The sequence below is a fragment of the Pavona decussata genome, unplaced genomic scaffold, assembly GCF_977016875.1.
Source record: "Pavona decussata unplaced genomic scaffold, jaPavDecu1.1 SCAFFOLD_156, whole genome shotgun sequence".
Lineage (NCBI taxonomy): Eukaryota > Metazoa > Cnidaria > Anthozoa > Scleractinia > Agariciidae > Pavona > Pavona decussata.
In genome coordinates this window covers 3,760,361-3,786,329 of record NW_028145568.1, presented here as the reverse complement: position 1 = coordinate 3,786,329, position 25,969 = coordinate 3,760,361, and the positions used below count along the sequence as shown (strand labels likewise).

The 25,969-nt window shown below is 37.7% G+C and overlaps 3 protein-coding genes across 3 annotated transcripts in view; 1 reads left to right on the top strand and 2 right to left on the bottom strand.

The window, feature by feature from the left end:
- LOC146465386 (tolloid-like protein 2) overlaps positions 1-1,992 on the bottom strand; it is a 28,692-nt gene extending 26,700 nt beyond the window's left edge. Inside the window, exon 1 of the mRNA XM_085128833.1 lies at positions 1,767-1,992. Coding sequence (XP_084984959.1) covers positions 1,767-1,797 — 31 coding nt within the window. The 5' untranslated portion in view covers positions 1,798-1,992. The remainder of the gene's footprint in view (positions 1-1,766) is intronic.
- Positions 1,993-7,814: 5,822 nt separating this feature from the next.
- Positions 7,815-12,293, top strand: LOC146465385 (stabilin-2-like). The gene is made up of 4 exons (XM_085128832.1): positions 7,815-8,048; positions 9,711-9,861; positions 10,704-10,878; positions 12,152-12,293. The coding sequence occupies exons 1-4, from the start codon at positions 7,815-7,817 to the stop codon at positions 12,291-12,293; spliced, it is 702 nt and encodes a 233-aa protein (XP_084984958.1).
- Positions 12,294-18,691: 6,398 nt separating this feature from the next.
- Positions 18,692-23,111, bottom strand: LOC146465384 (cysteine-rich secretory protein 2-like). The gene is made up of 5 exons (XM_085128831.1): positions 23,108-23,111; positions 21,613-21,747; positions 20,301-20,684; positions 19,633-19,767; positions 18,692-18,936 (listed from the first exon to the last, which is right to left on the bottom strand). The coding sequence occupies exons 1-5, from the start codon at positions 23,109-23,111 to the stop codon at positions 18,692-18,694; spliced, it is 903 nt and encodes a 300-aa protein (XP_084984957.1).
- Between the last annotated feature and the right edge of the window lie 2,858 nt (positions 23,112-25,969).

Here is a 25,969-nt window from a genome sequence, read left to right as displayed (position 1 = left end):
AATTCACAAAAAAACTGATCAAATTACTCAAGGAAGGCATCTGTGATCGTATAGTAAAGAATTCAGTCAAGCGTGATTCCCTCTGTTGCTCGCCTCATTCTCGAGAGAATAGGCCTTATCACGGTTTTCGACGCCATTTTGACGGGTAGGCAAACAGGCTTGAAATAACAGTGTTTGTATGGAGTCCGATGTCAAATAATTTTGATAAAACATCGCTTTTTTGAGAAAAAAAATTGGACGGATGTAGCTGTGACAGAAAGCGTCCAGTCGTGTTTTGAACTTTCTATACATTTCCCTGTATTTTTTCCCGCGAACTATTTTTATTAGCAGTTCACGGCTGGTTCGCTGTACAGACAAATGTATGGAAAGTTCAAAACACGACTGGACGCTTTCTGTCACAGCTACATCCCTCCAATTTTGTTCTTAAAATCCTTTTCCTAGTGCCAAAAGTTTCCAATTCATGATTTTTTCAGAAGCGATGTTTTATGAAAATTATTTGACATCGGATTTCCATACAAACACTGTTATTTCGAGCCTGTTTGCCTACCCGTCAAAATGGCGTCGAAAACCGTGATAAGGCCTATTACATGATAACCGGTCTCAATGCCAAAAAATAGGGCTTATTTGGACTAACTTCGATTTCAAGTAAAAACTAGTAAAATCAAGAAATCTGTATTGGATTTGAAAAGTATGCGTCGTACACTTTCAGTTCCACGTGGCTGCGTTTTAATTCAATTAGACATATTTGTTAAATGGTTAAATTAAGAGAACCTGTGGATTTCTCTGAATGTTTCGAAAAAGTTGTATGTTGCGTGACCGCAATGACGTGTGAGCAGTGAACCCTTGGTTCACTGCCTAATTTAATTAACTTGTAAATTTTAAATGATATTTTTCATCAAGCAAACTTTATGTAGCGTTGATTCTCCTTTTTTATTCCCTGTATAGGCGAAATTCTATGAATCAGCGTTAATTCCTGTCTCAGACAACAGGCATGAAGCTGCTGGATTCATTATTTATTCACGTATCTCAATGGCTTGATTCCGGCGTGAAGCTTCGTTTTCATCCCTTTTTAATCCTCCATCGTATTTGAATTCCAAAAACATTTTATTTAATCTGCCTGTCTTGTATCTGCTTTCACATCCACCCCTCCCCCAATTGTTATCTGTTTTACTTCCTTGTTAGAAGTTATCGGATCTGCATATAATATTAAATTTCACCAGGAAGCTTTTGAGTCATCGACTTCATAAAAGAATGCTGCATTCTAGACGAATATAATTATTTCTGTTTTCTAAGATTTGACGTTTTGCCACTGGTTGATTTTATAACTTTAAAACAAGTGCACCATAACAAGCCCATTCATCTTCCAGTCAATGATAGAGAAACTCGGCTTACCACGCAGAGAATTCGACCAAACTAAATAACAGCTACGTCCTTAGCAAATTTATTTATAGCCGTATTTATAACCGGCCGTCGTTTATTCCGCAAACAGTTTGCGTGATCTGTTCAATCAACAAGTACAAGAACCAGCTGAATGTAGTGTTATCGACTCCCTGCACGATAAGGGAAAGTTTGGAAAGCCTTCCGCACAACGCCATACATTAATTATACGTGCACCACTGTCATACTAACCCCCTTCCACAAACAGCGAGCGTGAATGAAGGTTGAGTAAAAAAAGGTACACCTAAGTAAGTTTAATGTATCAGGGCTGTGCAGAAGCTTGCGGACATAAACAAGTTACAAAATTTTAACTTCAATTAAAAGCTTACCTGTAATGTTCAAACTTGAAGTCAAGTCCATAGGGAAGTTCTTAATTATCTCGATACCAAGAATTATAAACTTCAACACATCACTGATTCACATCAGTTGACCATCAATTCAATATTTTGACGTCTCAGTATGAACAGTTAATAACTTGGTGAGCAGAAAAAAGGGAAGAGCTTTGGCTGCGTAGCAGACGTTTCTCTCCCTAGCGACAGCGAGAAGTGAACTAACTAAAAACTTCCGACACGGAAGGACCCAACAATCTGGAGCAGAGGGGGGGGGGGGGGGGGGGTAAGGAAAGGACCTTCAGCGAACGGGAAAGGAAACTGTCGAGTAATTCCTCCGCACTCACCGCTTCACAAACTTAAGAGGACTGTTTTTTTTTTTTTTCCTTTTCTAAAGTTTTATTCTTTTATTCTTCGTTCTCAAGAGGGTGGGAATTACTCCTTGGATAATTTGGTAGCATCTCAGACCACAAATATGTAAAACATTTACCGTACCCGTTTTCAGACCAGAGTCGTTGCCTGCATTTTTACACACGATTTTTATCATGCTCATGTTGCATTTCGTTTCCTCAATAAACTGCCTTCAGCCGGGTGATCCAAAATTGCGCTCGAGAAAATCCTTCGGAACACAGGATAGGATGTTTTATGCAAACACGCCCTGAAAACCGGTTTTGTTTGCCGTATGGATGAAAACCAGGGGAAAACTAATTTTCATAATAAACTTTACACTTAACTTCATAATGAGCTTTAAAGCAACTAGGAAATGGCTCATCAATGGGGCACTGTCACAGCGATTTTGGTAAAAACTGATCAAATATATAACAAAGCACCTTTTTTTCTAACATGAAATTCTTGTTTTAACACCGGAACGAAAATATTAAGGTTTTTCTCCTAAGAAGAACAAATTATAATCAGGTTTTTTAGCGACTTCTCTAAAATTTAAAGGCAGAACTTGAAAGTTAACCAATTAAATATTTTCAAGTTGCAATTCGCTTCCATCCTAGCCATCTGCAGCCAAACATAATAAATGGCAGTTTCTGTGCATTAGTAGGGTTGTTCGTAACAAAACTCATCCATTACTTTAACGATTCTACTTTAACAAATTCGTTCTTTGGCTATTAAATAGCCAAAGAATTTTATAATGACACTGAATTAGGCCCTCTAAATGATTACACAAAAGTAATAAAGAATTGGTTAAGCACCCCAACTAGCGGGAGGCAAACCGGCTGGCTAAGGAGGTTACTCGAGGCTACCAATAAAAGGTCAATGAGCGAATGTAACCCGTTACCTCCGGCCACGTGCATACTGCCCCCTAACAATGTTGAGGTCCTACCACGAGCTCGTGCTAATGCATAAGCATAATAAGGCTTTAATTTTCTTGCAAAAGAAACTACTCCAGTTCCTTTCCTTGCAATTACATGCCTGGCCTAAAAGCTTTTTCTCTCTACGATCGAACGCAATCAACAAATACGTTTACTGCAACGCAACGTTTTTAAAAAATTACTTCTATTGGAAAAATGGATGATAGATCGATCATGTGTTTAATTACTTACTTAAAGCTTATAAGACTTTCTTTCATTCTTTTTCGTTTGAACGATCTATATGAGGCTAGTTTATGTTTTATCAAACAATGAACTTGCAAGTTCATCAAGAAACGTGTCTTCTAGAATTTGTTCTGGCGCTTGCAAATTGAAGACGCAGCTTACCTGCTGCGACATGAGGCTTTTTTACGTTTCACTCTAATCTAAGTTAGTCTGGTGTGATCATCCGGAGTCTAGATCGTCCAGTGTCTAACAACACTGACATTCCTTAACATCGCTCGTTGCCATGACAACTCTTATCAGTCAAATTTTCACACAATACAAATGCTACTGAACTAGCCTGATCGGCCCAGTTGCATTGGAAAAACATTCGCCACGTTAAAGAATGAGATTAATATTCTCCAATACGGACCAAACAAACTAGTTCAATAAGGTTGTGATATTACTACCCTTCTAAAATAGCTAAGACTAAATAAGAATGCTAATTTTCGTCTTGGACCAGTTTAGCCATAAAATAAAACGTAAAAGCATCCGTTCTGAAAAGTCAAAATGGCCAAAATACAGAAGTGATTAATACTTAATCACGTTGTAAACAAGATTAAATTGTCTTTCTGGGTAATACTTACGTATGTCTTCTTCCTTGTTCACATCTTTAAACCTGGCCACAAAACCTTCACGTTGCATTTGGCACCTCAAACTCCCAACGCCTAAATGCAGTACTAAATTTTACCTTCATCTACCGCGCGCCAACTTAAAAGAACGTCGCTTGGGATTGTACGACCCTGAAAAGCGCAACATTTTTTAAGAATTTTACTTGAAATGTCTTTCCAGCCATCAAAAACCTCAACATGGTCTCCACAGGTGCCTAAATGCCAATTCAGATCGAATTTGGTGAACAAGAGCCTAGAAGTCTTTCCTTGAGGCACACTGATGAGCCATGTGCAGCTCAAGCCTTCAGGATATTTCGGCCAGACATTTAGTGTGCCACTTGAGCCGTTCAATCTAAGATTGCCATTGTTTCTGTTTGTAAAGTAATCATAGAATGATCCGTTTTGTAGCCTGCATTGATTGTGTCACAAAGCGTACATTGACTTATAATAAAAAAGTCAAGTCTACAAAATGAATTTCAGGTTTCCTTTGTCGCCATCTATATATGAAAGACTTCGGATTTAGAGTTCTCCAAACGCCAACTAGGTCTAAGTTTTCAGAGTAGTTATTAATAACTTTCAAAGATTTTTGGTGAGTTCTAGCAAGGCCGAAGTTTTTTGTGTTTCTCAACATCCAAAACCAAATTAAAGTCACCTCCTATTATAATGTCCTCACCATTGAAGTCCGTTAAATGCTCAAAGAATGCTGTGAAAAAATTTGGATTGTCGTCATTTGGAGCATAGATATTTGCCAGTGTCATCTGTTTCCCACTTGAGTTTAAATCACATATTAAAAAACGTCCCTCGCCGGTCGACGTAACTTTTAGAGATTTGAAAAGCAAAATTATTGTTAAATAATATTGCGGCACCTGCCTTTTTGCTAGAACAGCAGCTGAATAGAGCTTGATAGCCCCATTCAGCCCGCTAGTCATGCCTGCTGCTGTCAGAACAATGTGCTTCTTGGACGAAGAAGATTGAACATGTTTCTTCTCGAAGCTATTTGAGAGTTTCTTGTCGTTGTACCTTGTCTCCCAAACCTCTTACATTTATTGACGCTATCTTAAGATCCGTTTTGGCGATGGTTCGCGCCAAGTATGTTGTACGGAACTGGTGGCACTCCCTCAAAAAACGTTTAACCCCAACTCAAAAATGAACATTGACATATAACGTGCACAAAAATAATAATCCAAAAAAGGAAAACATAAACAAAAACAGACAGACAGACAGACAGGGGATATTAAAAACACTAATAAGGCACGGCGAGAAGTAGCGAACAACTTAGTAGTTTAACGTTTAGTTTTTTGCGTCCGCTTCCGACAAAGCAATGTTAAAGCGCTATTTTCGTATCACATTTGTGTCCTTATACGTCGAATTGTTTACCTACCGGCCAAAATTTTCCTCCAACAAATTTGTCCGGTTGTGAAGCGCTTAAAGAAGCGGGGATACCGTTTCTTCGTGTTAATTTCAAGTCTTGATCTGGGGTTTCCTCCTGTCAACTATTTCGCTCGGAAGATCCCTGAACATTTTATATCCGGTTCCATGCATGGCTAATAACTTCTCGCAGTCTTGATAGCGCAAGAAGCAAGCGAGAATTGGTCTCGGTTTTCCGTCTCAGTCTGCTCTTCCCGACGCGATGTACTCTTTGCATCTCTACATCGCTTACATTTAAGAAGCCAAGCTCTTGTTTGAAGAAATTTCGTAGAACTTGCTCGGTGTCTTCCCTTTGATGTCTTTTAGCAGTCTCTTTAACGTTCATAAATTTGATGTTTTCGCGTCTCGAGTACGCTTCAAGATTAAGATTTTTTGTGTGTAGGTCATCCGTTTTCTTTTCAAGGGCTCTCATTTGACATGCCAAGTTGGCCAATTCTGCCTCAGAGGCTCCTTGTTTTGCAGTCACGTCTTAAAGATCCTTTTCCTTCATCTTAATGTTATCCGCCAGGACAGCTATTTCGTGTTCGTTGCTATGTTGGGCATCCTTCAGTAGCTTTGTTCTTGACTCTGAAATTTCTAATTTTGCTTCAATCCAAAGGCATTTTCGATACTGTCGAGGTCTCTAGGGCTGCATACTCCACTCCAAGGTTCCATTGAGTCAGAATCATCATTTTAGTTTGGGATCTAAGTAGAAAGGCTTTCGACTTCAAAGGTGAAAATACTTGGGCTCAAGCTAAGGGCTTTGGGAGCCTGTTTCATCGTCACCATCCTATATGACGTGATATGATAATGTGTTAGTAGTAGTAGTAAAACTTTATTTCAACTTGGATTGAAGAGTAGCGTATAAGCGCTAGTATCTCCGAGAAATAAATACAAAAAAAAAAAGTGAATGAAAAATATATGGACAATTAAAAAAAGAGAGAGAATCATATAATATACATGCTATAGAATTATTTGTAGAATACAATAAATAAGGATTAGGAGTAATCAATAAGCTAGTTTACAAAGTCTAGGCAGTTGTTTGCAGTTGTTGTTGTTGTTTTTACTCTTTTCATGTTACAAACCACACAATCAGGTGGCTCTGAATTCAAGATTAATATGCTTTCCGTTATGCGGCTTTATCTAGAACTTCAAAGGTCCCATCTGATTTACAGATTAATTGATAAATCCCGCAACCCCATCTCACATAACACAGTGATTAACGGACGTATAATTATAGAGTATAATATCTGTAGATTATAATTAAACGACGTTGTCTTTGGTGTTGCCATCAAAACCAAACACTATTCAAGTGCCAAGACCTTTAATGAGGTATAAAAGAATTACATTAAAACCTTAAGATTTTATAATTAATCCTGAAGTTTTGGACCTAGGCCATTTTCATTTTAACTATCATAAAGTTCGGCCGCCTGCGTGATGGCGGGTGCCTGCAATAAAACAAGCGAAGCTCAAAGAAAAAAATAAAGACTTGCGACTGAAAAGGTACGTACGGTCAGGTACTGGGTGTCATTTGAATAAACTTTTACACTTACAGTTAACAAGTTGAACTTTGGCAATGCGCGCACAGGGAAAAACTAAAAGAAGAGCTCCAAAACGAGTTCATTAAATAATTATCGTTAAAAACCTCTCACAATGTTTATTAAACCTGTTTTCTGCATGAGCGCGTAATAGCAGGATTGTTAGTTATAAGTGTAAATGCTTTACTAAATTGGTCCCTGCTTAAGCTTTAAAGCAGTGTTGAGCCATGGACTGAGCGAATTTATCTATCATATTGAATTTTGTTTTGCTCTACTGGTATCGATTTCAGCGCGATGTCGCAGCAATTTGTATTATCAAAGCTCATGATAATTCATTAACCTAGAGCGTATTACAGGATGCTTCTCTGCGATCTCCTCTTGGAAGTAATTTCAATACTTTTTCAACTTCGCAACTTTGCATCAAGCTTTAAACATGACTACTGACTTAGCCAAATCCCTGCGATATCGCCACGATAAATAAAATGGCTGCCATTTTTCATGTGCAAGTTAACGGCAACTCGAACTCCACACAAAAATGTAGTAAAATGCGTCAGAAATTGCACAAAAATGCACATGTAAACTGGCCTTAAGTCGATCTTCGACTTATATTTTCAAATAAATTGTTTGTATTGAAGACACGACTAAAACTTTTGGGCGGACCTAAATTATATATTTACTACCGGATATCAACGAACTACAGGAACACACCTGACAACTTATGTATAGAAATAAACAAGCAAAACAATAGATGCAAAATTGTCCTTTGTTTGTTTCCTTTGCAGAATAAAGGGTAAAAATTTTTTTCAAATGACCCCGTTAAAGATTATCGTAGTTATGGTTGGATGGCTTGTTTCTCTACCATTCTTTTCTTTTGGACACCGTGTTACCACGCGCGAGAGATATATTTACAGAATGGAGGACAAGTCGCTGGTTGGAAATGTGACGGTGGTGAAAAAAGTTGAGGATTACTTCGACTGCTCGTTTCTGTGCTTAGAATATGGTCCCTTCATGTGTCTGTCTTTTAATTTTGGAAGAAATAACAACACCGGGTATCACTCCTGTGAAATAAGCAACTCGGAGAGATATTACGAGCCTCACAAAATACAAGAAAGGCTTGGCTTTGATTACTACGGTACTACTTATGAGGTGAGTTGGGATCCCATAAATTCCCACGTTAATCCCAATTCACAATTTATACCGCAGGACGCATAATTCGTTTGTACAGACTTGAGAAAGATTTGTTGTTCGTCTAGTTATGCGTCTCCAGTATATAAACGTCGTTCAGGACGCACAACGGAAGATAGTTCGTCTAGACGCATAATGCATCTTCAGTGTGCCCGTCTTTATCAGTAGAGACGCATAACCAGACGAACAAGGAATGTTTGCCCAAGTTCGTCCATACGGATTATGAGTCTATTATGCGTCCTCTAGTATAAAAGTGTCCATTAGAACATTTCCGACATGAGGCTTGGTTGAATAGGTTTCTCTTGTAAACAGCATTTATTTAACAGATATTCCAAGACGGATGGAGCACGAGGAGGTTTACTGGAACAATTGTTTTATGAACTCAACCATGAGACAAAATTTCAATATACACTGTAAATTCAAAAGATCTCTTTCATCCGGCCAAAGTGCCAAGGTAGCCCTGGTGACCTACTAGGAGCTGATTCAACCCCAGTGACCATTTCAGCCCATTCTTCATGGACTCATTTTAACCCTTAAAGAGAAAGTATCACGCGAATTTGATGTAATTTCAAAACCCTAAAATGTTTGTCTATCAACATAAACAAAAAAAAATTGTCTAGTTTAGTTATAATTTATAACCCCTGTACAATAAAGCTGTCGATTGGTGCTTCTGGCCAGAGACAGAGTAAGTCGATATGGATTGAAACTTGAAAAATGTTAGGCTAATAGGCTAGGCTAAATTATCGCAGTTTTGATTTCCAAAATGCGCTGGAACAGATCACAAGTTGTCCCTTTCAAGAATTGAGTTGATTTCTTTCCTCTCGTTTTTCTAGAATCATTTTGTAGCTAAGTGAAGGTCTTATTTTACAATTTTTAACAAAAGAAGTAAAAAACCCATGACACTTCCCCTTTAAGTACATTTTAGCCCTTGAAATTAGGTAGGCTAATGTGGTCCTGATTTAGGAGACCCAAATTGGCCCTCTTAATAGAATGGCCTAAATTTGGGGGATTTAATAGACCTTTTTGAATTTACCGTGTAACCAAAACAAAGGAAAACGAACGAGAAAAAAAGAAGAAAAATCGTGGATTCCCCTATTTAGTTTGAAGTCACCGACGGTCTCTACCGGTAGCGTAATGCATCGTATATATTAATCTTAGTAGAGAAATAGTCAGATTGCTGTAATTTAAGGTTTGAATATTAGCCCACGGCTTGTACTTGGAGGTTTACGGTATTGTTGTTGGAAAGATGCTTGCGTCTGATGACGTTTAGAGGCATATTTTAAGGCCGGCGTATTTTCGGAAGGATGATTGGAGAACTTATCAACCAGTTGTCAATTATCTTAACTCCAAATTTGCAGCTGTCTCAATAATTTGTCTTCCTTCTTTCGAGATATTAATTTCTCTTCCTCTGAGATAGTTTTTCTTTCAGTTTCTGTCATTATCATTAGGCCGGCTTGACCCTTCCATCACATTTGACAATCAATTCCATGACCACTGAAACTATTCATTCACAAGTATAATCGCCAAAATACAGTCAAGTCAACCATATATGATTAACGGGACACAATCTTTTAACATGATTACATTGCTGGCATGTGTTCTATTTAATGTCTCCTTTTAAAGTCACTTCTTAATTTTTCGCCGTGCACCAATAATCCTTGTAACTATGGAGGGAGGTGCGTCTGGGATGGCCAAGGATTGCATGGATCAGTTTCCTGTCAGTGCAAACTAGAAGTTTCCGTTCTTCCATTCATCGATGACAAATGTAATGTTGGTAAGTTGTTTTTTATTGATATCAATATATATTTCAAGGCACATGGCATGGGTTGTCCAGGAAGGTTCAAAAAGCAACAGAAAGAAACAGACAGGTGATGAATTTGCCGTGTTCAGCTAACATGATTTCATGTCTTTGCGTTTCGTCTATCTCGTATCACTTCATTATTATATTTTGGTTTGATGTGTCAACGCTAACATTTTAATTTACTGTAATCCAAAGCCGCTCACAGTCAACTAATTGTTGTTTTAAACAACGCCCAAATTAGGTCTTTGGATATCTAGACCTTGTTTGAATGCTGTTGAACCAGTGTGTATCTTAATTCAATATTGACCGCTTTTTCTGGTCTTATGAGACCCGCAGTCCCCCCCCACCCCCCAACCCACGGGGATTGGGGAAGAGGTGGTGAATCCTTTTGCCTTTGAGGTTCACATCACACAGGACTCATGCTATGGTTTCAGAACGTGATCATGTTGTATCTGCCATCTAACATTTCTTGACTTACCAAATCTCTCAACATCAAAGCCAATACAAGAATCATCTAACAATAGAAAAGTGATTGCTAAAAAAATATTTCTTTTCACAATCAACTATAAGAAAAACTCCAAATTTTAAGAAAACTGCTTGTCAAAATAAATTTGCCATGATCTGCATGAACAACAAATCTGGTGAACATTGACCTGGGAGAAAAATTGTTCACGTTTCTATTTTCTTAGAGGTCAGCTGCAGTGATTGATGGCAGTGAAAAGCGTAACGGTTGGTAGAATCTGAAACGTCTGAGTCCGCACATTATTGAAAGGCACAGTAAACAAGTAATCCATTATTTTTGAATTACGTTTCAGATAGAAGCAAACTGAAAGTCGACAATCCTACCAAGGGCGTGTTTCGTGTCAGGGTTACTTACGCATATGCTCTAAACTACTTTGACGCTGGGCGATTGTGTAAACTTCATGGGGCAACTCTAGCTACCATCAATGACCTCGAAGCTGCCTGGGAAGCCGGCTATGAAGTTTGCAGGCATGAAAATATTATACTTCCTTCAAATTATGTTTTCTTTAACATTTATGCGTTAAAAGTTTCTTTCTTAAGTGTGACAGAATAGCCCTGTCCTGGTGTGACTCAAATATGAGTAGCCAGCACGCAGATGTCTTTTATTTTCTTTGAACGTAAAGAGGACAGGTCTGCGCTGGTTGCTAATCGTGTTTCAGTATCCTGCTGTTTCCCAGGAATTTTGGGAAAGCGCTCTAATTGTTGCTTAACAGTAGGCATTGCTAGAATCACCCTTTATTAGCCATCATCGTGATATACTCAGGACAGGTTATGCAACATAAATTCAACAGGATTTTCCTTTGACAGATAAAAACTATGATTGTATTTTGTTTGTCCCTTATCGTGAGGTAAAGCGACGGAAATCTGGTCAAGGTTATGGAGTTCTAAAGTGAACGAAGAAATCAGTCTTTTCTGCATTGTTTGCGATGCACCCTGCATCACCGTATATCTGTGAACCGTGCATTGGAAGGCTGCAGAAGGACGAGGACAATATAATACGTAAAAATCGTGGAGAGATCCCAAGGTCCCAAGACGGGACAGTTCAGCCAGTTAAGAAGAATAGGAAGTTGTGAAAACATTGTCTTCTCCCAAGAGAATTCTTTTCTATGAGTCATTTTCTTGTTCCCGAATAGACCCAGATCGCTACTTAGACATCACTTGCATTAACCCTCCTAAAAGTCGTTTCCAACAGTTCTGATTGAACAATTTGCATTACCTTGGTTAGATCTGTGTTCACTGAGCGATCAGATCAATAAAATTCTGGCTCTATAATTTGTGGTACAAGTTACAGTCCAAAGTCACGCCTACCAAAGTGCTGGAAAGCTTTGAGTTACTGCTGGGAGTATGTGTAATTTACGTGTGATTTCAAAACCCGTCCAGCGGGATACTGGAATATATACGATTAGCAATGGTGTCGCGCAGAAGTGTCTTCTTTCCACTCAAAGGATGTTGTTGTTATCCCTCCTGAGGATTTCGCGCAGCATGCTTCACGTAATAACTCTTGTGTGGCGAATTTCGTCTCCAGCGTGTTATCGCTAGTACGGCCCAACAAGGGAGTATTTTAAATGGTTTCGAAATGGGACTCGATGTTTCCCTTGGGGTTAGGTTATATCCCCTTTCATGTAATTCAAATGTTTCAAATGATACTCCTAAGATTTAGTCTTTTTCGCCTTAGACACAAACACCGTTTTCAAATATGCAAATGTGATTCTAACCTAAATTTTTTGATTCTGTGAAACAGTTGGGGCTGGCTGAGAGACGCGTCTGTACGTTTGCCAATGCAAAGCAAGCGAGCCGCCTGTGGAAACGCTATTGGGATTCTTGGAACATCTTCAAGTAAACCTAGATACCTAAAGTACCACGCCTTTTGCTACAGACAGTGACAGGTTACCCGCAAGGCTAAAAGTGTAAAGGGGTTTGAAAAATGAATGAATAAGCCTTTTGCAATAACTGGTCACATGGTACAAAATCCGCCATACTGTATGTCAAAAGAATGTGTTAGATTCAAACACAAAGGAATTCCAACCTGTCAAGCTTGACTTTCCTTTGTTCTCGATGTCCCAGTGGAGGATGACAAGCTTTTTTGCCATCCAGTATGGCGGATTTTTACCATGTTACCGGTTAGTGCAAAAGGCCCATGGTTCAATTTTAATGAAATGAGTCACACTTAATTACAGTACATGACAAAGGTGAAAAAAATGCATTTATTTGGTAGTTGAATATATAAGTTGCAATCATATCGAAAATAATTATAATTACAAAAAATGGTAAGAAAAAGTCAGCCAAATGGAACAGAAGTTAAGGTTACTAAGTGTGCTTCTGTTACAAGAGTAGCTTAGCTCGAAACTCGTTGGGCAGTCTTGATGCCAACAAAGCAAACGCGTAGTTCCCCCTTTTGCTTTATCCAACCATCCTACCTTTGTTTTATGGAAGGCTTATTTATCATTTCACCTTGGCTTTTTCAAACACAATCATACATTTAAGAATATTCAGAAAGTCTTGATCGTTTCAAAGAGGAAGCTGAATTTGTGGAATGAAAGGACTTTCCAAACGTTTGAGGTTTGGGTACAAAGTGTCGTAAGGGAAGTGGTCAAAAAAGTTTGTTCGAAGTGGACCCACCTTGCCTGGGGTAGGTTTGTTATCGACTACACCACCTATCTCATGAACATTATCGAAAACATTTTTTGGCTTTACAGTCAATCTACGTCACGCGTGACCGGTATTTTTGAAATTTAAACAGAGTTTTGAAATTTACATGTCAGTTGTAAACATCGTCCACGAGATTTTAGAGTTCCAGTAGAAATTTTCCTAGTTTATTGATGGTATAAAGCCATGAATTTTTCTTGACATTAGGGCATTAAGTATTTCAAGAATAACAATTGTTTCCCAAGTACTTTGAATCTTTTTTTCAGTTAATGCGTCTTTCTCGGAAAGAAGTTTCCAGAGACTTTTCAACATTCCATTCAAATGGCGAACATTACAAAGAGGAATACTAATGTTTATAATACTGGTGACGCGTGACGTGGATTGACTGCAAAATTTGAGTTGACACAGACATATTCAGCTCTAAGAGTCAGCATTGCTAGATAAACAAGAAAATTGAGGTTTGATTTTCATTGTAATTTTTTACTGCTGGATACAGGGTGGCTATGCAATAAAGACACCATCTTTTCAGGTTGAGGAAGGGTGATGCAGGGAAAGACCATCATCTATTTTGTGTTTTGTTCTGTCCTGTTCGAGTATAGTAATTTTGACCACCTCCCTAAGAGTGCGAAGAAAAGATTTCGCCCCTTTCAGTTTTCTGCTACTTCGGCAAAAAATTATCTGCAGTAGGAAGGACGATCAAGTAAATTCAAATGAAAATGTAAATGCGTTTATGTCGTGCAAGTAAATTCAACTATCCAGCTAGTTTGGAGGCTCTACAGTCATTTTGAGCGTCGATTGAGCAAACTGAGACTGACAGAACGCTGGCTAGTTGTGACAATTTGAAATCCACGATGCCCTGTAAAAAAAATGGAACACGTGGTCATGAGAGAGATTTTGAACTCGGGACCTCTTAACCGAGATCTTAAACTCGAGAAATCTAACCTTAACATACCCAACGTACAACCTGCCAGGCCATACCGCCTCTGAAAATACAGTTGCAGCTTTCTGGGCACCTTCATCGCCCATAGTCAAGAAAAATTCGGCCGTAGCTGATACCACGTTTGGTGTCATTGACTGAATAAGTGTAGACATCTACCATATGCATTTCTTCTGTAACTGTTTTATTCAAATTTAAAAATCTATGCATCATTCTAAGTGTGAATTTTATTTTGGTGTAGTAAAATGATGTTATGATGTGAGGTATACAGGTATAACCAGTTTCATGAATGTAATGTTTTAAATACACGCCAAGTAGAATGTTTCCGCTGTCATGATAGGCAAACTCTTGAGCTACGTACTTGCAAATATCCTCATCCAGGTTCCATGATGCATGTCAAGATTTGATTAAGTCTGTATACAGGGCACCTTTAATACAATAAACGCTACTCGTGCATAGCAAACATTACAAACGCAGTATTAGCTCGCCAATAGTTGCTCTGTAACTAAGGGATGGGTTACGTAAGCTGTTCCAGATAGGGTTCAAATTCACTTGATTGCACTTGTATGAACAAGACTCAGTTTAAAAGTCCACAATTTATCCGGAACATTTCACCTGCTCTAAATTTCGAAGCAGCCAATGAAATGTCGGATTCATACGAGTATAAAAAGAACAACTCAAATTACAAATTACTACAAATTCAAAGTGTACGGACAAGAAAGTTAGAGCGTTTACACCTTGAATAGTTTTCGGCTTAAGGCAAAGATCAACATGTACAACGGCAGTAAGCAGTCTGCAAAGTTTATATACTTAGTAAAAATCGAAAATTTAATTAGGGCAACTGATTCTGTGTGGCCTTCCGTAGTTCTTTCTCCTATATTTGAACACAAACATTATTACTGATCAGTAATTCTTACTTCCGACAAAGGGGGGTTCTTTGCGTAGCTGAAGCTAAGTGTAAGTGGTTTCAACAATTTAAAGCATTTATCCAATGTTCGGTAAAACAATCTGCCTGTTTCGTCGATGGTTATTACCCTATGAGTTTTGTTCCAAAAATAATCATTCGCCTCCTCTTGCCTTGTTCATACAAATCTTGACGATTTTTGACACATCTTCAGTATGATGACACTGAGGGCAAAAGAACCAAATGAACAGCCTTCGGAAAACAGAATGAAAGCTATTTATGTGACAAAGAAATGCCACCATATCCGTCTAAACTGGGTTAAGTCGGTAAATTTCACTAAACTATCAGCGAGGAAACAAACTGTTAAAATCTGAGGTGTCATTTACCAACAATGCAACTGTCATCAGTCAATTTAGTTCAAACCGATACTCTCTAAATGGGATACATAGCTGCGAAATTCTCGAAAGTTTCTCGCGATATCTAAAATGTGATCCATGAAAAAAAAAAAACAAGGAAAATCACTGCCATGAAAGAGGTTAGGAAATATGGTCGTAATTATCATAAAAGTTTTGTAAACTTTTGCTATGAATTTCCTCAAGCACTATTACTGATTTGATAAGCTATTTCAGACACTCGAAAGAGCGTTTCATCCGATTTTCAAACACCTCTAAATTGGTTAAAAAAAAATCTTGGCTGCGCTTCGTTTTTCCAACCCACTTCTCGGTATGTGTTTTGAAATCGGATGAAACACTCTTCCCTGTGTATGATATATCAATTGCCTTACAAGCATGGTGAGGAAGCGCAGGGAAGGTAGCGGAAGGGAGGCTGTGTGGTACTTTATAGAAAAACATTAACTTTTTCATTAACTAGAGAGTGATACAAGCTAAACGAAGCTAGCGTTGACATTGTAGTTGGGAAAAATGCTGTGATATAGTGCTATCCCATCCAAGGGGAATAGTAATACTCCTCAATGCCTTATGTATAAGAGGAAAATGCACAGACCAGGTTTAAGCGCCAGCTGGTCTGCGTGACCCATGTTCAACTCTATCCTGGCCCCGAAATTTGGGCCTCAGCCTCTTTAAAGAAGAGCTTGTAGTGGTCAAATGAAATATAATTTCTCTCCAGAAAAAGGCAGCATCTACCTTTTGTACGTATAAGGAAACCAATATTTGTTCTTAATTGTTACTTTCACACTTTCCACATTCTTCAATGAAGTTTTTTCTCATTTTCTTTATAAGCTTACAAATGTTTGGGCAGTTGGTCATTTCATTTGTTATTTTTGTAGCTTATAGGTCGAGGCATAAGACCAACCATTGCTTGCCCAAAATATAGAAATACGCAAGGTACCAAATTAGTTTACTAACGCAACATTTCTGAGTCGTCATACCATCTCATTGTGAAGTATACGTTTTGACAGTTTCGGAATACTTAATACCAGTATTACCCTCATAACAATCATAGTCTCTTCTGATCTTATCTCCTCTGTCATGCCGCAATAAATAACTAGGTAAACCCTCGCCTGTCTTGGAAATTGTTAGGCGTTAAAAGCATTTCCGAATTGCTCAGCTCAAAGTTGAACGAAACACAACTCTATGTTGGAGTACTTATAATGGTCAAAGAAGTCCTGTGTAACGAGCTTCTCAATAAAGCTTGGAAATAGCGACTTCCCTTCAGGTTTGTAAAATTCAATCTCATGAAAGTAAATCGCGAGAAATGATGTTAAGTTAAGGAAGATGGTGGAAAGCGTAGATGATTTTGGAACACCCAAGCTTGCCGCAGGCGATATTCCTCAACGGATTCTCAGACGGTATCTATACGCCAGACAGAATCTATTTGTTACTGAAACCTGTTTTTCCAATACATCACAGCACTGATTAATTGCCAAAGTGGAAAGGGAATTCCGCTTTTAAAGTAAACCTTCAAAAGAAGATTATGTTCTACAGAAGCTGTGTATTCTTGATTCCAATGCATGGTGGACAGACTTAAAGGTTATTAACGGTAATATGCTGAGTGTGCTCTAAAGTCAGTGTCCGGGAAGAATTAGTGGAGTTAGCTGGATGGACATGATTTCGAATAAAGAGATGCGAAGACGAACTTATCAATGATGGTAATTAATAAGCACTGAGTGGAATCCGATTAATAATTGTAGTACAATTGCCAGAAATCCGAGTCATTTCGTTCACGCGATACTTTAGGTCTGCGGTTATTCGAAAATCCACAGAGCGTGGCTTGATGGTGTCAGTTGCCAAAACAAAATGGCTTTATCGAAGAAATCATACGAGGGAATGCGCGCGCGCGGAGCCCCATAGCTAAGAGATTCTGGTAAACCCATCAGTGCGAGAAATTTCGGTTTGGTTAAGACGTCCCTTCCGTCCGACCGACCGTCTGTCCGTACGTATGCTACTCCATGTAAGCCAACGTGAAATGAGACACTCAAACCCTGTGCTGCAAATCAGGCGGAAAAATGCATGGCCAACTGCGCTGCCGGCCACGTTTGTTTGGCGGGAAATTGCATCGCCAGCTTCGTTTGAGAAAAAAAAAAATAATTTTTTTTGACGACGTGTACGACAAAACACAAAGTAAATTTATGAATAAGTCTACTAGCATGGAAAGCAAAGAAAGAGATCGAGAAAACAGGCGACGAAGAAGCAACGTTCGACGTCAAAGAGAGCGATTGAGAGCGTTAGCAAACAGGCGAAACAAGAGTGACGAACAAAGAGAGAAAGAACAGGAAAGGGCGCCGAAAAAAAACCCGTGTTGAGGCACAGGGCTTGAGTGTCTCATTTCACGTTGGCTTACATAGATGAACGTATGTGCTACAACCCGGCCATGCATTTTCCCGCCGAAAACAACAACCCGGCTGCCGGCAAAACAAGAAAATAATTTTTAAAACGACAAGACACAAAGTCAATTTTATATGTGACCAACAGCAGGAGAAAGAGCAAGGCAACTAGCGGCGGGAGAAACAAATCGACTGGCACATCATGGCGTGTGTTGTCTAATTACTTAGGCATGACGCATACACTGCCCTAGTAATGCTCAAATCATGGCTGCTGATAGCCAATCAGATTCGAGAATTTTGTTATAGATAGATTAATGCAACATAGAGAAGTTTTTGAGCCAATCGCATTCAAGGAAATTGTAATGGTTATGATTAAGACAAATATAGTAGAATGTCCTCTGAAAAAGGGTCCTCTCATAGGTTTTTCCTTTATCTAGAATCGCCAGGAATAGAATTCCTCGGCAGTTGTTCAGCTGTGAAAAGATTAAGAAGAAAAAGTTGTTTGAACTTCAATAGGATGAAAATAAATAAAATATGTATGGCATGGTGAATTGGAGTCTGGCAAAAATATCGTGCCAGCTGAGATGGAAGAAATGTGCCGCCGCCCTATGATAAAAAAGTAGAAGGTGAAACTGGGCTATAATTGTAACAAGAAATAGCTCAACGTTATAACTGAAATGTCTGAAATATTAAACATCCGTTATTCATCGAATAAGTGTCCATAGAAGTCAGTTAGAACGTGAAATAATCATCTAACCACTCGTCAAAAAAGTAAGAGGCAGAGCGGGCCAGATGACATGAGTCTCCTTCACACTTTGTTTGCATTTACATTACATTGTCTAAATTTAAGCCAGTGTAAAGAGGTTAAAGAGACAAAGATACTTGAAGTAGCAGCCCTTGTCTATATGGGCTTGGGGACATTCTTTTTATAATCCCCAGAGAAACCTACATTTCCTGGGGTTTTATAACGTGCAACTGCAAAGAAATTGTCTTTGCTCATGGAAGTTGCCATTTAAAGGTCAGTGGTCTGTCTCCAGACAACCTGAGTAAATGGTAGGATAAAGCCTCCCTTGCTTTTACCAGCTTTGAAATTATAGTTTATAATCAAGTCGTACCGGTCTTTTACCAGTTCACGACACTGTACGCAATCGGGTGTCTTTGGTCCTTGGCATTGTTTCGTTGGTGTTATTATTGAAAAATACGCCATGTTTTCGCCGGCGCCATTTCTGTTTTCGCCAGGTTGTGGTGGGATTCTATCTGGAAATTCACAGTGAACTTCATGTTAGCAAAGAAACAGCTGAACAGATATTGGCTCAGTTTACAGGGTACAAGTCTGTACAAGAGTACGTCAGACGTTTCATTTTATGCAAGGAAAGCAATCGACGTCTTGACTATTTACTTTACTCAATCGTCTTGAATTAATCAATCGTCTTTCGACATCCAAAACCTGGCGTGGGACATGATATATAAAAATAAGAGATGTGATCATAGTTGTTGACCATAAAAATAAGCAAAAATACAGAACGACGTTTCCGTGTCATCTTGGCACCATTATCAAGTAAAGAATGTAACAGAAAATATAATTTTTTTATAGTCAACTGCATTTCTAAATTTAATCTTATTATGATCATGTTGTGTTGCTTTTAAGATGAAAAAATAAATTGAAGAAAAAATACAACAAAATTATATTCGATATACAAACAAAATAAAGAATATATTTTAGTAAACCCTTTTTTACGTTGAGAAGGAAGAACAACATTTGTGCTAATGCCAACAAATGACTTTTGCTAAAAGTATCAGGCAACTAGAACGTAAGCAACCAAAGTTTGAATGGCTGATGTTTAATTTATTTAATTTCTTTCTACATTTTACCATTCGTTTCGTAAAAAGGTTATATACCCAAAGTACTTGTTTATTTATTGAAAAAAAAAAAAATCCAAAAATGCAACTTACTTCTTTTAGCCAGAGTGTTAGCCCATCTCTGCGCGTTGTCTTTCAACTGTCTGTTCCATTTTAGTGGTGGAACTCCATGCTTTGCTCGATATTTATTGTGAGCTTTCAAGCAATCCTTTTCAAATCCCGTCATACCTGTAATGCAAGGTATGGGGAGAGTTTGCAACACAGTTTCGAAAGTGGCCAAAGCATCCAATATATATAACCATTTTTCTAAGAGATGGTGAACAGATCAATAAATTGATTAAATTGGACTTGTTACTGATTCTCTTATACGCAAACTGATTCCTTGGTAAAATCATGCCTCTGAATAACTGAATAGAGTAGAAGAATTATATATTGAGACCTCATTGAAAGATAATTGATCAACAGTGAAACTCACACGAAATGTAAATTAAAAGTAATGAAGGAATAATAGGACCTCTATGTAAACCACTCTTGTGATGGAGCATCCTATTAAAAGATTGTTTTTATTATTAAGGTGTATTTGACAGTCCAGGAAACAAGACGAGGAGTTAAGTCATCTGAGTTACAAATTGCTCAACAGTGTTAAGAAATCCACTGTACTTGTTGTGCGGTTGGGGTTCCTTCCCGAGATAAGCGTAACTATTATCTGCATTATCTCCAGTTTGTTGTTTTCATTTAGAGACACACGACAAGAAGCTAACAGTCACCAGGAGGTGCCATTGTGGTAGGAAGGATGACTAGCTTGGGTACGTTCTTTTTGAAATGCTCTGGCAAACCAATGTTTCCTGTTGGTTTATAACGTGCAACTGTGAAGAACTTGTCTGTACTCATGGCAGTTGCCATTCCAAGGTCGGTGGTCTCCTTCCAGACGACTTGAGTGAAACGTAAGATCACTCCTCCGTTGTTTTTACCAGTGTCGAAATTATAGTCTTGAATCTCATCATACCAGTCCTTTACCATTTCACGGCACTGTGTGCAGTCTGGTTTCTTTGGTCCTTGGCATTGTTTTGGCGGTGTTTTAAATGAAAAATACGCAATATTTTCACCTGAACCATTGCGGTTTGGGTCATGTTGCGGGAAAGTATCTAGAGAATTCAGGGTCAAATGTATGGTTAGCAAGCCCAGCAGAGGTCTTGGATAATTATACCTCCCTTTGCGATTTGCCCAGTATGCGGGGTACTAGTCTGCACAAGGGTTTAGACGTAACAATTTTTTAAAAGGTTTTTTTGAAAGCTTTTTACATTTATATATTATTAGTGTTTCTTGATTGTTTCTCATTACTAAGGATTTGGAGAACTAGAGTAAGCCAAAATGATCCAAGGTTGAGAAATCAAGGCTAATTTTCACGTCATGTGTTGTCATCAACTCATCATGCCAAACCTAAAGGAAGCACTTTGGGTTTTTACTATGCACCCTAATAGCTTCAGTGTCATAGCTTTAGTGCTCTTGAGAGTGTGGAGAAATCTGCTTTCTCCCTCCGGTATCAGAAAGGTAAAAACATCCTATACTTTAAGCCATATATATATATAACTTCTAAGCACTGAACATGTTATTTTAAGTAGCCTACTACTTTGAGCTTATATTAGCAAGTATTAAAGTTTGCTTGACCATCTATCCCCCCTCCCCCCCAACCCATCAGCTCCTTGATATCATGTCACCAGTGGGTCCCAATAAGAAATATCCTAAAAGCCGCGGCAGGTTTCTTTTACAGGTCACAACTACAAGTCACTATGATCCCTTAGGAAGGCGTTCTGTCACGAGGCGGCTTATCTGACAATTGTCTCGTAACAATACTGTGACAAATTCTGTACTTTTGTAATGTGTGTAATGCGAAAATGAAGCTTTAAAAAAAGGAAATGTATCTCTCAGGGTACGTACACTAGACTTTCTACACAAAACGCGTTGCACGAAACGTTCTCCTTTTTCCAGAGGTTTCTATGAAGAATGGTAAAACGTTCATTCTCTTGGTAAGTGTTTTTAGTTTCTCATTTACCAGACAAAAATAGCACCTACTTCTTTGAGCTAGAGTGTTGGCACATTTCTGTGCGTCATCTCTTAGTTGTTTGTTCCATTTCAGAGGTGGAACTCTATGCTTTGCTCGATATTCGTTGTGAGCTTTCAAGCAATCCTGTTCAAATCCTGTTATGCCTGTAATGCAGAGTAACAAAAGAGCTCAAACCTTAACGTTTCAATTCGAAAGGTGACTGAAAGAACGAATCCATGAAACGCTATTTCTCAGAATTGGTGATTAAAGTAGATTATAAAAATGGCCAATGCACTTGACTTCTGTTACACCAGAACTTGTTAGAAATAATGGATTATAGCAAGTTAATTTATCAAGAAATATCGAAATATAAATGTTCGAAATCGTGAAAACTTCCATGGAATGAAAAAGAAGGTTTGGACCAATCGGAGCTAAAAGATTTAATGTCTAGATATCCACTGTAATAGTTGTGTGGTTAAGGTGTTATTTAAGAATGAGCGAGCGAATTATTGTCATTTCTGTTTGTCGTTTTTATTGGAGACGCGTAAAAGACTTGCTTGCCAGAAGTTTTCCCCGGAGGTGCAGGCTTGGGTGGCTGGTTTACCAGCTGACCTGCTCCACCTGTATAATAAAATATTGTTGATTCCTTGGTTGTGCCGTTTTTCATTTTTACAATAACCACCAAAGCTCCACAAAGTGCATCCCTTCAGAACAAAGACCCATTCAAAGCAGAAACACAGTTAACATGATAAACTTGTGCAATGAAACAAACAAATTCTTCAGACAACATGAATTTCCCATTATTGCGACAGAGAGAATAAAAAGAACAAAAATCGAAATAAAGCAGTTCTCTACGACAGAAATTTCCATTGGCTCCGAACAAAACATACTTGGTAAGGTTATTATTCGCGATAAAGAGTACCATTTTCTCTGATGATTGTGTACTCCATAATATTTTATTATTGCAATTGTAAATTTGACATAGGGCCTCTCTGAAAACCAGTCATTGAGCTCATTGGCCTACCTGCCGAAATATTGTTTTCTTACTTTACCTCAACTTAAGTAAGCGTTGTTACTTATAAATTGCAATTTTCAGTAATGTCGCTTTTAAGATTCATGCTACTTTAATTTCAGTTTTAATTTTCAATTTTAACCTTAAAGATAAAGCTTAATTAAACGTAAATAAAAACATAACCTGGTGCTTTTTTATAACAACAATATCTTCTTATTGCAAAGGTCTAACTATGATGTGAAAGAAATGTTGAGGAGAATAATTTAAAAATAGAAAACAACTCTCAACTGTATGTAAGTCGACCAATTTAAATAGGAGAGGAGCGCCAAACTCAGACCAGATCGATAACCTTTTAGGAAATTCGCAAATGTAAGCTCTCTGGATCTAGTTTGGAAGATCATTAAACAGCCCTTTAGATCCTAACGGATAATTCTTTGATATTACTGCAACGTTTTCATCATCAGATGGCTGGTCTTTTTGCCACTTGTCAATTGCAAAGGCTTTCCACTCACCCATTTCCAGTTCCCTTCCTTTTTGAAACCTATATGCCATTCGTTTTCATTCCAAAGGCTAATTTTTTGAATCTCACTATTAACGTATTCCCATTCTTCTATCGTTTCCATAGAAACTATGGTATTTCGATTTGCAGTTCACGATTTACCCGATTTGAAAATTTTTTAGCAGGAATTAGCAAAGCAAGTGTCTAGAAAAAGAAAGAAGAAATGTTATCCTACCACAGGTAAGAAATCATTACCATTCTACACAGTTTTTACGGGCTAATCGGTCTTGAAGCAGGAGAATACAGGTTGGATAAGGAAGAAGGATCCACGGCTGTAGAACAATTTTCATCGAGAAACAGGTTACTTTGTGTTCCTTTGAGGAAGTCATTAAATTAGTTTTGCAGCGTTCTCAAGCATAGTATATTATTCAGAACAACCAGGAGTAAAAGGAAGGAAACGAAAAGGAAAAAAATACAAGTTTCCTACTTATTTTTAAAACACGGGCTTTTCGAATAAGTAAAAAAAAAAAAAAAAGTCCAATAACAACTTCCAAGCTGATCGAACAAAGTATATTGTTTTCATAATTTTGGCTGGCCCGACCATGCAAAATAAATTGTGGTTAGCATATTTTAGGATAACTTTCAACCTAAGACTAACGTCAAAACAATACTTACCCTGTCCGGCTTGATCGTTTCGAACATCTCCCCAGTCTTGAGCTAAAAAATAAGAACAAAGAATATTTTTCTTTCGTGTAATCCACTAGCTTGTTAAATTCATTATGATTGGAGATGATTTTCGTCGTTATGTACTATCTGTCACCAGTTTAAAGAAAAAGCTTTTTTGATTCTTTTTTGCTTATGGAAACCTTTGTAATTTTCTCCTTGGGTTGTTTCATTTCAGAGCTGTATAAAAACCTTTTGTCCGCAATATATAGAATTAAGCTCTCGTAAAAGGTTGACTGAACCGGTATGAAACGGTAGAGACCTTACGAAAACAGACTTAACGCTAACGAAAATGTCCCTTACAAACACACGTTCACGTAATCTGATATACTCCGTGAATATTCTAATACATTCAACTAATAAAATGTGGCCGAATTATGCAGGGCCCAGTCGTTCAACCGATTAAACTAATCCAGGGTTAGCGTGAACTTTTCTTCCAGCTATTTAAATACTCATCAATAAAGATTCTGTCAAAATATCTTTGTCCTTCAGTTTTAGCTTGGACTCTTCTTTACGTGACTGTCTTTCTAGACAATTCAAACAAATTTAACTGACGAGATTCAGCGATTAATTCTTTATGTTGATAAGAGATAATTAACTCCTAACACCACAAACTAAATACAATAATAAATTAACTACTTTCCTTTTACTCCAAAGCCACAAAAATGGTGAAAAAGTAAAGCGCACCCAATGATTTATTTCGGTGGATATCTGTTCGGAAGGCCTTAGTCTCCTTAGAAAGTCATTAATTTTAAAGAAGGTCTATAGTTTTCTTCAGCAAAATGTATGCTCAAAATTTCGCAACATTAGAAAACTGCTTTTTGTTTTTGTATTCGATTTTTTTTTCGTTTTGAGAGGGACAAATAGGTCGTTGAAATGCAAAATAAGGTCAGCTAGCATTTTCGTGAAGCCAAAAACAGCTCGTAAATTCGGTAATGAGATTCAGTTTTCTCAAATTTTCTGCGGCTTAAATTTTCAGCTTTAGTTAATGTCGCTTTAATGTTCTCGTTGGGTGACGCTAAAAAAGTGTTGCAGACTCCTCTCATAAATATACCATACATTAATCAAAGCCTTTAGTTGTTAGGCTACTGATATTTACATGTGTAGTGAAATTTCAAACTAAAAGTTTTTTACTCCGTTCAATGACAAAAACTTGAGGTTATACGGAGACATAGAACGTGAAGTGATTTACTTTAATCAATCAATCAATCAATCAATCAATCAATCAATCAATCAATCAATCAATCGTTTATTTACCTACCTAACGTCTAATTAGTTTAAAGCTCGTTCAAAATTCGTACGTGCTGAATAAATATAAAAATTAAAAGTATAAAGACAACAATTACAAAGCTTACTAGATATATATCAGTAAAAACTACCATAAAATAAAAATACAAATAGTGCTTATTTTAAGAAATAATAGTCCCTAAATTTTGGATGGCGAAACAGAAATACCATCAGATAACACATACCTGAGATGATTCCACCGTAAAACAGCAAAATTAATAGTATCGTCCTTTTCATTCCTTTGAGAAATCAAGTATCCCTTTGTAAGGTAAGGAAAATAAACAAAAATGAACAAGTAATTACAGCTATACTACCACTGTTTGTCAGGTAATGACTGAACAAGCTCTCGCTGAAAATGACTCATTTTGGTGATTTCAAATCTTTTTTTCTCTAGGATCTTGTGTGAATTTTTTTCTTGTAATTAAAAGAGCGACGATCTTATATAATCAAGAGAATTGCATTACATTTTCAGTTTGGAATAGATTGCTTTGAGTTCATAAGTGTGTGTGTTCGATGATACGGCCAAATATCCCACCTCAAGTAGGAATCATGGTTTTACTATTATTTTAAACGGATTTCAACTAAAATTAGGGTTTAAACAGTCGTATTTCTCTGTATAAAAAAGAAAAGTATGGCGTCGTGAAAGTTGGTCCCATCATTCCGAGCTCTGATTCTCAGGTTACCTCCGCAAAAAGCATTCCGTTTTCAGAAGATGTGACTTTTTTCGGAAAACATTATTTCACTTATTCGCTTATTCCTTAACCTGAGTATGAATAAGCAGAATATTCTCCAACGAATGCGCCCTCAGTGTGTTGTTTACATGTGTCAGTTTATCCTTAAAAACAGGGTCAAAAGTTTCGGTATT